Here is a 12856-nt window from a genome sequence, read left to right as displayed (position 1 = left end):
CATCCACCACCGTCCACTATCCACCCACCACCGTCCACCATCCACCACCGTCCACTATCCACCCACCATCCACCACCGTCCACCATCCACCCACTACATTAATCCACTATAATGGTGGATGGTGGTTTCCACCATGTCCACCATTTGACTTTTTCCAATAGGGCTACGTCAAAACAAAAACAACAATGGCACAGGTGTGCAGTGTGTCAGCGCGCATCAGCTACTCCCTCCCCCAAATGTAGTGTTCCTTCTGTGTCAACGAAACTGACGTCATGCTCACGCAGTTGCTGCCCTCCCGTTGCATTTTTGCTGCCTCCACAATCTCTCGCGTTCGCTGATCCCCGTCATGAAAAACAGCAGTACACTGTTGATACAGCGGTTTACACCCACACTCGTGGCAATGAATGGCCAAATTTCCATCCCTGCCCCCTTCCACCCTGTTCGCATGCTCACGCAGGCGGTGGTTTAGACACCGACCTGTTTGCCCAATGTAGGGTCGTCCACACGATAGTGGCAACTTGTAAACGACTTCCTTCGTGCAGTCAACATACTTCTTTCGGTGTTTTACGCCGCATTTTTCCTTTTTGGGTATAAATGGGCTTGTGGCGATGCATAGCTTTGACAGTTTCTCAGGCGCAGACATGACCACCTGTACGCCGGCTTTTGCACCAATCTTTTTAGGATTATGCGAGATGCCGTGCAAGCTTCAAGGCGCAGGTGTCTCGCCTGACGTCAGCCGGTTACCCGCAGGATATGATTGTCGCTGTGGCTGATGCTATTCGGAGAACGCAGGAGAAAGCTGCGGCTGTTTCAGCTGAAGACAATCAGGGTGACAGTCAGGAGACCACGCGGGCTAGAAAGATGGCGGTGATTCCTTACTTGCACGGCATCTCGCATAATCTTAAAAAGATTGGTGCAAAAGCCGGCGTACAGGTGGTCATGTCTGCGCCTGAGAAACTGTCAAAGCTATGCATCGCCACAAGCCCATTTATACCCAAAAAGGAAAAATGCGGCGTAAAACACCGAAAGAAGTATGTTGACTGCACGAAGGAAGTCGTTTACAAGTTGCCACTATCGTGTGGACGACCCTACATTGGGCAAACAGGTCGGTGTCTAAACCACCGCCTGCGTGAGCATGCGAACAGGGTGGAAGGGGGCAGGGATGGAAATTTGGCCATTCATTGCCACGAGTGTGGGTGTAAACCGCTGTATCAACAGTGTACTGCTGTTTTTCATGACGGGGATCAGCGAACGCGAGAGATTGTGGAGGCAGCAAAAATGCAACGGGAGGGCAGCAACTGCGTGAGCATGACGTCAGTTTCGTTGACACAGAAGGAAATGGCCTTCTTGGAAGGAACACTACATTTGGGGGAGGGAGTAGCTGATGCGCGCTGACACACTGCACACCTGTGCCATTGTTGTTTTTGTTTTGACGTAGTCATACTTGTATATATATATATATATATATATATATATATATATATATATATATATATATATGTCACTTGTTGATAATAAAATCAGTTGGAAGTTTGCGCCCGTCCGTGTCTGTTTCGTCCGTTGTCTGAGAAAATTTTGCGCAAAAAGTGTTGATCATGGAGTACCAACTAGCTCGAACCCACACCTTGTCAAGTTCGATGATGATGATGATGATGATGATAGGTGGCTGTTCCCTTTGAAGCGGGTGGCCGCAGATACTGTGGCCTAGCCGGGTAAAAGAAAAACAAGAAAGGAAGAGAAAAAAAGAAAAAAAACAAGAAGGATGGATAACGAAGCACACACTAAGCCCGCCGCCGTGATGATAATGTCGGTCGCGAGCGCCACCGCGCGGCGCTTGTCCAAAACTGAAGGCAGGCCGGCTCCGCTGGGAGCTCGAGCCATTCCTCAGGCATCTTTAATATAGGAGGCGATGCTCTGTCTCGTTCCTCACAATGGCGCGCAGCCTACAACGCAAGCCGAACCTTGCAGCTGAAGCCACCTGTCATCGCGCGTCGTCGGCAGGGCGGGTCTCTCCATCCTAGGAACGCCGTCCACGCTTCCTCGGTCATGGTCACCATGGCCCGACCGCTGCTACAGCTACCCATCCAACCATCCCAGGACGGCGTCCAGGCCTCGGTGGCTGAAGGGCACGCTTACCCCGGCGCCGTCAAGACAGTGCACGGCCTACCGTTGCCCGGGAATGCCGCTCACGCTTCCCGTGGCGACACCCTCTCATTCAGGACTGCATCGGCACCTGAGCCGCTTTGGGATGCGGTACAAGCTCCTTCGGACCGACAGCCCTTATGAAAATGAGTCTTGAGTGTCTAGTGTCGACTAGGTGCGCTCCTAATGAGTCACTAGACAGACATTAGACATGCAAAGCCTAACATTAAGTGTACATCGGAGAGTCAAATGACCATGTGCACTTTAATTTCTGGTGACTGAAGTGTTCAGACTTTCAGTTACCGTTCCTAATGTCAAAACGCGCATCACAACAAAGAAGTTAAATAGCCTTAATCGCCACCGTAAAATCAGTTTATCACAATAGACAAGTTCGTCTTTCAGAGACTACAAGCAATAAACAATTTGTGTGGCAATGTACTTGTGTGGCAATATCATGTTTCAGTAGAATGCGTAAATATTTTACATATATCGCCCATGCACCGGCGATCGAAGAATTGCTGACGACCGCAGCAAGGTTCATTATATTACCTGCCGTATATATAGAAGTAAGCATTTCCTTATTTTTAAAAGGCATGAGTCGATCACATATGCAAATATGAACAGATATGATCAAGTGACACTGCGAACACTCGCTCAGGGGCCCGTGTTGCCCATTTGCATAGTAGAAATTAACGGAGGAGAGTGAGGATTACCCGCACGGCGTCGCGAAGGATTTTGGGGGGCGGAGAAGAATTGTAACTGTGGACAATGGGTGACGTACAGAAAAAAAAGTTCGTTATTGTTGTGATAAAAATTAGGGACTGTTCTTATGCATGGTGCACTTACATATATGTCCAAAACAGAATGTTGTTGGTTGCAAAGATACGCGGACAAGCGTTTTTCCCAACCTCAAACTACTGTCTCTATCTCTCCTCGCTGTTGCAACGCTGGTCAGAAGCAGCCGACAAGCAAAGTTCCATTTGGCCCAACGTCGCGTACATCCTTCTCCCGCCCCGCCCCCCTCGTAATGTCGTCTCCACGCCACTCTCCCGTTCTCCACGGCGTCAACTCCTCTCTCCCTTCACTCCTTCCTTGTCCCATTCACCTCCTCTGTGCGCAACGTTGGGTGTCGCCTATCACACCCTACCCATTCCCTCCTCCCATCATAATCCCTACCTCTTTCTATCCACGGGAGAGGGCAGTAACTTGAAAAAAAAAGGGATTCTTTTGAGTAAGGACTCAGAGATGACCGTCGTCTGGGATGCGAGTTTGAAAACTGCCCATTTCTAACTTTCATTTCCCCAAAACAAAATGTATAGTTGTATAACAAAATCGAACAGCCATAACACATTCCCAACATGCACACACGGGTGTAAAAAAAGCCATAAATACACTTTTTTTATGTACAGTGACAAATAAAAACAACATTGCTTTATTTTCTACGTAGCGCTGTTTGAAGAGAGGGTCAGCGCGCACCAAGGAGATATTTATATTTGTTTTGATTTATGCAGCGTCATTTCGCGTTTTTGGACTTGTGAAAACGTCGCACCTTTTACGTGCACCTCACAGTCAAAATAGCGCCTTCGTCTTCAAGTGAGCGCTCGTCACCCTCCAGCTTTCCCGACGACTCGCCGAGGGAGCTTCTGACGAATTTCACTAGCAAATGGCTGTATAAGCCTGCGACGGCCGCTCGAACAATGAAATGGCCGTCACATGAGGTACGGAACGTTCACAAACCAAAACTAAATTCGAAACGCGCGCCGAACCGGACTATTTCGCGGAGCAGTACATGTGCAGTAGCTCCGCCCCCGTAGCCTTCCCTTCATTGCCAAGAAAAGTTGTCCTTGGGGGCGCTTTAGTTGTTTGACGGGTGCGTGGTGCGCGCTGTTTGTGTGTGTGCCATGCTGTGTTCTACAATGCTTCGGTACCACGTTTATCGATTATGCACGTTGGTTACGTGATTCAATATCAAGTGTACGTTCCAAGACGATCTAGGTCCTATTCTCGTGACTGACGGCGAGTGCGGACGTACAGCAGCCTTTTGACAAGACTGTCGCCGAGTGTACGGTACATTGTGGACTGTAAAGCTGAAGAGTGCACAGTGGATGCGTGATTTTGGTAAGTTCTAGAATATTTCTGAATTACACAGCTAGGTTACTTCATTACATGACGTCTTTTACGCAGGAACCGAGTGTGATCGTCTGGGCGGTGTGTTCACTCTGCGGGGATGATGGCCAGAGGAAGGATGATAGACAGGTATGTTTTACGCTATGCTCAATGCTTTCTGTGCACTTTATACGGTTGTATGAAGCATTCACCATGTGCGTTCACTACCTGCAACTGCAACGGGTGGATGAAGGCGCGTTGCTTTGCGCGATACTCCGCTCGCTTCTGTAACGCAAGCGTTTCTTGTCATGGCGCTCTTCTTCCTTGGCTGTTTTTCGATTCCAAGAATGCCTGTCGCTCGGCCCGCCCGCTTCCCGTTGCTGCTTCTCTACTCGAGAACTGGGTGACCTTGGGGACGCCTGCGCGATGTATGTGTCGCAGGGAGGGCAACACTCGCGTTGCCCTTTTGGGCGCAGGGGACCGGAGGGGGGAGGTGAGGTAGGAGGGGAGGACTGAGAGCATGGCTCTTTCCCGGAGAGGGGACGGGGCCGCGACCGAGGAGAGAGAGAAAGTGGCCCGCTCTTGGCATTCCGCCGCTCAGAAGCGATCGTAAACCGAAGGAAGAATAATTTGCAAGATTTTTTGTAGCCGAGTTGTGATTCTGTAAATAAACTTCTTAGCGTCGTCGAAAGTTATTGAAATCAACTACAGCTGTATACTGCACGAGATCATCGCCTGAAGCTACTTGTACGATGGCTTATCACTTCGGAAATAGAACTGCTTTAAACATAACGTTCATCGCCTAGCCTTCTCATGATCCAGGTACAAATGAAGTAACTTTTCAGGAAACTTAGTAATAAACAGGCATGTAGTACGCGGGGAGGAAGATATAAAAACACGCTGCGGCTCCACATACGCGCGCGGTGCTCTTCAGTGGCGTGTGTTTGTGGCTTTCTCCGCGACTACTGCACCGCGCTTGTTTTTGTTAGAAGTTAGTTGCACTATGGTTAGGATTTTAATCTGACTGTGCAAGGTCGTTGCTACGAGAAACGAACTTGCGTTTGGTGAACCCACTTGAAGATAATACAAGTCAGTGAATTACGTTATATTCTGGTACTAACACCATGTGTACATTAATTTGAAGTAGCACAAGATGTTTATAATTATCAATTCTAGACAAATATGCCAGTTAGTTGCGTTTGGCAAGGTGCGTTTTGTTGCAATATTTGTGTTTGAGAAAAATGATGTGAAATATTTTTCCCGTCGTTATATTGTTTCCTGAAGCATACTGGTTTATATTAACAGAAGTTGTTGTAATGGTTAAGCAGCACTGTTCCAAGAGCTTTTTATCCACTGTGCTGGGGTGGCAAAAGCACACCTTAATTATGTGCTTATCTAAAGTTCATGTTTCTTTTGTGAGCTTTTCTTAAGGCAGCATGAAACTGAAAAAGCGCTCTTATTTGCAGGTTGTGCGACTAAGACGTAGCATTCATTGTGAGAGTGCTACTTTAATTTTATGAAGTAATTATTAGGGGAAACAAATCTAAATTCTCATATGTAACTATGTGTGCAGCAGTTTAGAGAAGGCTGACAAAAGTGGTTAACGGTTTTTTTTATGGCTTGCAGCACTACAAATTCAAACCGATATTCCAGGCATTGATTGGCTTTAACACAACCAGAATTACTTTCTTAAACGGCTCAAATTCATCATATAATACAATATGTAAAGCTCGGCATTATGGAGTGTGCACATGGGCCACACATACTCTTATTTTATCAATTTATGCATTTTATATTGTGTAGCACAGCTGATGTAATTTTCGTCATTTAAATGACCTATATGGTAATCTGCGTTCTCCAACCACATAGTGTTTACTAAGTACATTCTGAAAGTTCGGCTTGCAATGGCACCATTACAGTTGTCTGCCATGAGCCGTTGCTCAGGTTATACCTGTTCTTATAGCGCAATCTGAGTCCATCATTCAAGGCCCTTGCTGGTATATAAACATAGACTTGCCTGAATACATTATATGTATTGTGTGTGAGCTGTAAGGTCTGTGTGGTGCGCCAACTCATGAATGTTTTCTGGTATCCTTTACATATGTACCCGGTGATCTCACCTGTTCGTGGAACTGAAGCAGACGACAGCTTGCAGAAGAAGATGGGAGCGTTCTACCTGTGAGCCTGGTCGAGTTTATATTTTATGGTAGGCATTTGTTTCAATCTTTACAAAAAGCTTCGACATGTTGCGCCTGCTCATGAACCTATTGCACCTTTTTTGAGGGAATTCTAAGATCAAAGAAACAAGACCCTAGACGTAACTCCATTAATGTATACTTGATGCTGGACTTGACCTTCTGTGTTGTTTTCCTGTTTTCTAACAGGATTTGCTGAAAGTTTCGATTGGAAATGCGATATAAGATGCAATTTTGACTAACTCTAACTTCACAAAAGTGTTTTTGTCAACTACCTGCACGGGGCCTTGGCAGTACATCTAAGTGTTCTAAGGTGCACAATGTGTTGGATAAAGTTGTCTTTGCAACTCTTATATATTTACTGCGATCTTTCGTGCAGGATACACATACATGTATACACATACATGGATTCCCTACAAGGACCCTGCGCATCAAAAGCAATCTGTCATCAATGTTAAGTAGACAGATTAAAGGAAACGAAGATATGACAGCTGTACACCATATTTTTCTTTCATTTAACCTCTGCATGTTTCCCAGTCAATAAATGTTTTTATCCATTTTCTTTTGTTGAGAAATGTCTTTGTACAGCACAAGTGTTGTAGAAGGTGCATACATGCACTTTTGTATGATGCTTGGCTGCATGTGTATCAACCAGCAAACACATTGTCAGGCACAACTAATATGTGATTCCGTACTATCATCCGGACATATCATAAATCTTATCATGCACTGTAACAGTTCTGTTTCAGGAATGTTATGAATGTCATTGGCCACGAAGCACAAGCTTGGCCGAGGGTCATTGCAAACAGGATGTTTCGTACTCACAAGAAAGTCACTCATAAGGACCCATTAGAATGATGGTGGCCAATATGTTTTTGAATGACATTATGAGTACATTAAAACAATTCTGAAGAAATACATTAGAGAATCAAATGAGTGTTGATGTCTGCCATGTCTAACAGTGGACACTGGAGACAACCGCGAATACCCGCTTCACGGCCAGCTGCAAAGACGCGCCGGCCGGCCTCCCGCAGCCCCCCGCTCTCGCTTTGTGCTGACACCCGACGCCTGCGCCTTGCTCCTCACCCCCTGCCTGGCTCGGGGCGACTCGGCTTCGAGCGCTCGCACGAACTAGACCGTTCGCGCCGCGCTGCGAAACAGTGCTTCCTATGCAAGTAAATAAACCCATTCTTCTTGTCACATACGCCTGTATTCCGGTTATTGTAGACATAACAGTGGCGACGAGGTAGTGGAATTGAAGCTCACGTGGATATTCACCGGTGCTACGCAATGGCAACGCACGCATCAGGCCGAATACCGGAGTTTAATGGCTCATCCTGGACATCGTGGTTCGGACGCCTCCAGTTCTACTTCGAGGCCAACAGCATCACAGACTCCAGCAAGAAGAGGGCACACCTGCTGACGCTGTGCGGTGAGCAGACGTACGACACCGTCTGCGCATTGGTTCAGCCAAGCAATCCAGCTGAAGTGGCTTATGACGACATCGTTGCGGCACTTCAGAAGCACTATGACCCCAGGCCAGCCGAGGTCTTCAGCCGAGCCCGCTTCCAACGACGCAACCAGTTGGAGGGAGAAACGGTAAGCGCCTACGTCGCGGCGCTAAAGACGCTGGCAGCCGACTGCAACTTCGGAACGCTGCGCCAAACACAGGCAGCAGCAGCAGCAGCTACCGGACAGCAGACGACAACAACGCCACCGTCCAACGCAACGATGCTACCCTTGGACATTATGTTGGGCGACAGGTTCGTGTGTGGACTACGGGACGATCTCCTGCAACAAAGACTCTTTGCTGAGAGTGACCCAACGTTCACGAAAGCTTACGACATCGCTGTTCGAGCGGAAAGTGCTAGCCAACAGCAGCGAGACATGCGAGGGACCATCGAGCCGGTTCACCATCAGCGGCTCACAGAGGTCATCACAACCAGGCAAGTGCAGGAAAACTGTCTAAACCACAACGCTGCTGGCGTTGCGATGAGCAACACAGCCCCCAGACGTGCAAATTCCAAGCAGCTATGTGCAATTTCTGCAACAAACGCGGTCACATTGAGAAGGCCTGCATCTCAAAGAAGAAGCTCGCGAAGGGGCCACCTCAACGACACAAAAGCGGGAACGCCCCGAGATCGATAACGCAAGTTGAAACGCAGCACAGCCTACCAGCACCAACATCGCTGTACGACTTGCATAACGTCAACCTCGGCACGCAACCAAAGATAATGGTCACCCTTGCTGTGAACCGCCAGCCCATCGAATTTGAGGTTGACTCGGGAGCAGCTTGCACGCTCATCAGCGAGGAGACGTACCGCAACACATGGCCACGAAACGCTCCACCCCTTCTCAATGAAGATACGCACCTGAGAACATGGTCAGGACAAGACCTGCCAATTCTAGGCAGCGCCAACGTAGAGGTTGCTTACAACGGAACGTTGACCAAACTGCCTATCGTGATTGTGAAGGGCACTGGATCTAGCCTTTTGGGCAGAAACTGGTTCCACGCTCTCAATATAGCGATCTGCGGCATCAACCAGGCAGCCGAAGGAAGCTCAACTGAGCGACAAGAGCTCGTCGAGCGGCTGAAGAAGAAGTACGGGACGGTCTTTTCTGAGGAAATTTCTGGACACAATGGGCCACCTGTTGACCTAGAGCTTCACCCAGAGGCCCGTCCGAAGTTTCTAAAGGCCAGATCGATACCGTTTGCTTTGCAACCTGCCTACGAGAAGGAGCTCGACAAGCTGGAACAACAGGGCATTATTGCGCCCACACAGCACTCAGACTGGGCCACACCTCTGGTTGCAGTGAGGAAGAAGAACGGAAGCCTACGTCTCTGTGGGGACTACCGGTTCACAGTGAACTTGGCAACAAAATCGTCTTCATACCCTCTGCCAACACCACAGGAGGTGTTCAGCACGCTACGGCGCGGGAAAATATTCAGCACCCTGGACCTCACGCAGGCATATCAACAGCTGAAGGTGAGCGACAAAACTTCTGAGGTGCTCACGCTTAATACAACAAGAGGGCTGTACAGGGTAAAGCGACTTCCATTCGGGATAGCGGCAGCCCCAGCCATTTTTCAAAGGTACATGGAATCGCAGCTTCAAGGAATTCCTGGTGTGTGCGTCTACTTAGACGATGTAATCATCAGTGGCGCAACCAGTGAGGACCATGATACACGCCTAGAACTGGTACTGAAACGGCTCGCAAGTGCAAACCTACGCTTGAGCATCGATAAGTGCTGCTTCGCGGTACCTGAAGTGAAATTCTTAGGTCATCTGATCGATGCCGAGGGCATTCACCCCACCAGCGACAAGGTGCGCGCCATCACGGAGGCACGCGCCCCAACGAGCAAGCAAGAGCTCCAATCATTCCTGGGTCTCCTAACGTTCTATGACCGTTTCCTAGAACACCGAGCAACGGTGGCCAACGACCTCTACAACCTGTTGAAAAACGACGTCCCCTGGACTTGGTCGCCACGCCATCAGGAAGCATTTGAAGCCCTTAAGGAGCTGCTCCGTGACAGTGTGGTGCTTAGGCACTATGACGAGACAAAGCCTTTGCTTCTGGCATGTGATGCTTCACCCTACGGCGTCGGTGCAGTGCTTTCACAAATTGACGATCAAGGCAGAGAAGCAGCGATCGCCTTCGCTTCCCGCACGCTATCACCTGCGGAACGCAATTATTCTCAGCTTGATCGTGAGGGACTCGCCGTCGTCTATGGTGCCACGCATTTTCATCAGTACATCGCGGGCAGACATGTGACTGTTCTCACGGATCACAGACCACTTCTGGGTATCCTGGGGCCCCAAAAGCAGATTCCACAGACACTATCGCCTCGCATGATCCGATGGTGTATTAAGATGTCAGCTTATGACTACGACCTTGTGTACCGTCCCGGAAACAAGCACCAAAACGCCGACGCACTGAGCCGCTTACCCCTCAGTGAAACCATTGAGGACCCGCCTCAGGTTGGCTGCGTGCTCATGCTCGAAGCACTACCAAAGCCCCCACTAACAGCAGACGAAGTCGCAACGGCCACGCAAGATGACCCGACATTGTCCAAGCTGTACAAAGCCCTACAGGCCGGCAGCGTTCAAAAGCTCAAGGATGAAAATTTCAACGCTTTTCGCAAGAGAGCAACGGAGTTGAGCTGTCATCGTGGTTGCATCACACTTGGATCACGAGTTGTCATTCCAGGCCCACTTCGACAACAAGCCACGGCTCTCATTCATGCCGGACACCGAGGCGTAGTCGCAATGAAGAAGTGCGCCCGGAGCTACATGTGGTGGCCGGGAATCGACAAGGATATCGAGACACTAGCGGCAGAGTGCACAGCCTGCCAGTCCAATCAACGCGCCCCGCCACGAGCTCCAGTACCGGACTGGGACAGACCGAACACACCTTGGCACACCGTGCACCTCGACTTTGCAGGCCCAATTGACGGGTCCACATTCCTGGTAATTGTGGATGCCTACAGTAAATGGTTTGAAGTTCGCCTTATGAACAAAACAACATCGACAGCTGTCATCGAGGCACTGCGCTCGTTGTTCGCAACCTTCGGATTGCCTCACAAGGTGGTTTCGGACAACGGAACAGCATTCGTGTCGGCAGAAATACAGAAATTCTACAGTGACAACGGCATCACAGCGGTAACATCTGCTCCGTACCACCCAGCCACAAACGGACAGGCCGAACGCTACGTGGGAGAGCTAAAACGAGCTCTTGCAAGAGACTCTACGGGGCCCCTGCAGCGCCGCATTGCACGCTTTCTTTTCAAGCAACACACAACAGTGCAGAATACGACGGGCCAGACACCGGCGAAGCTCGTGTTTTCTCCGGCGCACGCGGGTGACGCGTCGGAACGCAATGCCAATCACAACGAGACGGCACACGCAGCGGCGCGAGCGCTAACTAACCGCGCCCCGGCGACAGACCGTCAGACGTGGTTCGGAGCCAAGGACCGCATGACGGACTATAACGACATCACAAAAGCCTACCGCATGGCTCGCAGGACTTTCCCACTCCCGCACCCGCGGTTGAGTCGAGCGGAGGCGGTACTATTGAGACAGCTCCAGACCGGATCGCTACCGAGTCCGCGACTGATGCATCGCATGTACCCCGAGACATACCCGACCGACAAGTGCAAGGTCTGCCGGAGGGAGACGGCGGATCACACGCACATCTTGTGGGACTGCATCAAACACCCAGAGGAAGCGAGATCAAGAACGATCCCGTCGCGGCTCGAGGAAGCCGCGAAGAGCTACGACCTGGATCAACAGCTCTGGGCCGTCCAGCAGGTCCTCGGGGCGCTCGAAAGGCAGGGACCCAGCGAGCCGGCAACGGCGAGCGGAGACCCGCGCCGAGTAACGGCAACCCCGAAGACGACGTAGGCCCTCGTCGGGGCGCGCGAGCGCCCAACTGCAGGCACAAATAAAGTTTGTTCCAATCCAATCCAATCGCGAGCTGCGCACACACATCTCAGCCGTTCTACCGGAACCGCCTTCAAGTGTCAACCGAGATAATGAAGACGCCCCGCGTTGCCGGAAATTCCACGAAGGACAAGCAGTTCTCGCCCGCCAGTTTCACCGTAAGCCCGAGTGGGTCCTGGCCATCGTCAAAAAACGTATCGGCCTGAGATCTTGGCTCGTGGAAGTGAACGGGACTGTTTCCCGCCGGCACTTAAACCAGCTACGCCACGTGAACGTACACTACTCGCCCGGCGGACACGCCCAAGGCAGCAGCCCTCCGGCGCCTTTCAATGCCGCTTGGCTGCTGACAAAGGAACAGGACGTCAGTGAACGGACACTTCCCGCTCACCCAGCAGCTTCCGGGGAGAAAACGAGCAGCTGCGCCCCAGCCCACACGGCGCCCGCCCAGCGACAGTCAACAAGGCAGCGACGCCCCCCAGACCGCTACCAGGCGCAAAACTAAGGGGGAAGGAATTGCCATGTCTAACAGTGGACACTGGAGACAACCGCGAATACCCGCTTCACGGCCAGCTGCAAAGACGCGCCGGCCGGCCTTCTCGGCATTCATTTTCCTGTTTATTTCGTTCGTCATGTGAGGGAGTCTTATGCATATATGGAGTTCGGCCACTTTCTTTGAGCGGAATATAAATGTGGGTCCAAAGCACCACACTCGATATGCTCATCGAGAAGGATATATATTCGTCAAGGCTTGAAAGCCATCTCTTTTCTCAAGACAAGCTCAAAATCTCCAAAAAGAATAGTTTTGGCTTTGCATGGACGTGCTTCAAGGGCATTCAGCTTGCAGTCGACACTATTTCAATAGATACAGCTTTTTCGATACTATTTCGTAGGCTCGGCCGCTCTCTCTTACCCTGTCAATGAATCAATTAAAAACGCCCAAGTGGCATAAGTCATAAGTTTAAGCCAACGAGC

The 12856-nt window shown here is 50.1% G+C and overlaps 1 protein-coding gene and 1 long non-coding RNA gene across 2 annotated transcripts; both read left to right on the top strand.

Moving 5' to 3' along the window:
• Positions 1-3988: 3988 nt before the first annotated feature.
• Positions 3989-6973, top strand: LOC125758930 (uncharacterized). The gene is made up of 4 exons (XR_007416479.1): positions 3989-4260; positions 4327-4398; positions 6390-6454; positions 6823-6973. It is a non-coding gene; the product is annotated as an uncharacterized LOC125758930 (long non-coding RNA).
• Positions 6974-7733: 760 nt separating this feature from the next.
• LOC125758821 (uncharacterized protein K02A2.6-like) lies at positions 7734-12386 on the top strand. The gene is made up of 3 exons (XM_049416459.1): positions 7734-8389; positions 8449-11303; positions 11938-12386. The coding sequence occupies exons 1-3, from the start codon at positions 7734-7736 to the stop codon at positions 12384-12386; spliced, it is 3960 nt and encodes a 1319-aa protein (XP_049272416.1).
• The last annotated feature ends 470 nt before the right edge of the window (positions 12387-12856 follow it).

This window comes from Rhipicephalus sanguineus, chromosome 6 (genome assembly GCF_013339695.2).
Source record: "Rhipicephalus sanguineus isolate Rsan-2018 chromosome 6, BIME_Rsan_1.4, whole genome shotgun sequence".
NCBI lineage: Eukaryota > Metazoa > Arthropoda > Arachnida > Ixodida > Ixodidae > Rhipicephalus > Rhipicephalus sanguineus.
The sequence above is the reverse complement of the archived record's forward strand: the minus strand, read 5'-3'. Positions and strand labels throughout refer to the sequence as shown.

Coding starts and splice junctions, on each gene's coding strand:
- LOC125758821 (XM_049416459.1), top strand. CDS start 7,734: ATGGCAACGCACGCATCAGGCCGAATACCGGAGTTTAATGGCTCATCC. Junction 8,390..8,448: donor ACAGAGGTCATCACAACCAG/GCAAGTGCAGGA, acceptor TGAGCAACACAG/CCCCCAGACGTGCAAATTCC. Junction 11,304..11,937: donor GTTTTCTCCGGCGCACGCGG/GTGACGCGTCGG, acceptor CACACATCTCAG/CCGTTCTACCGGAACCGCCT.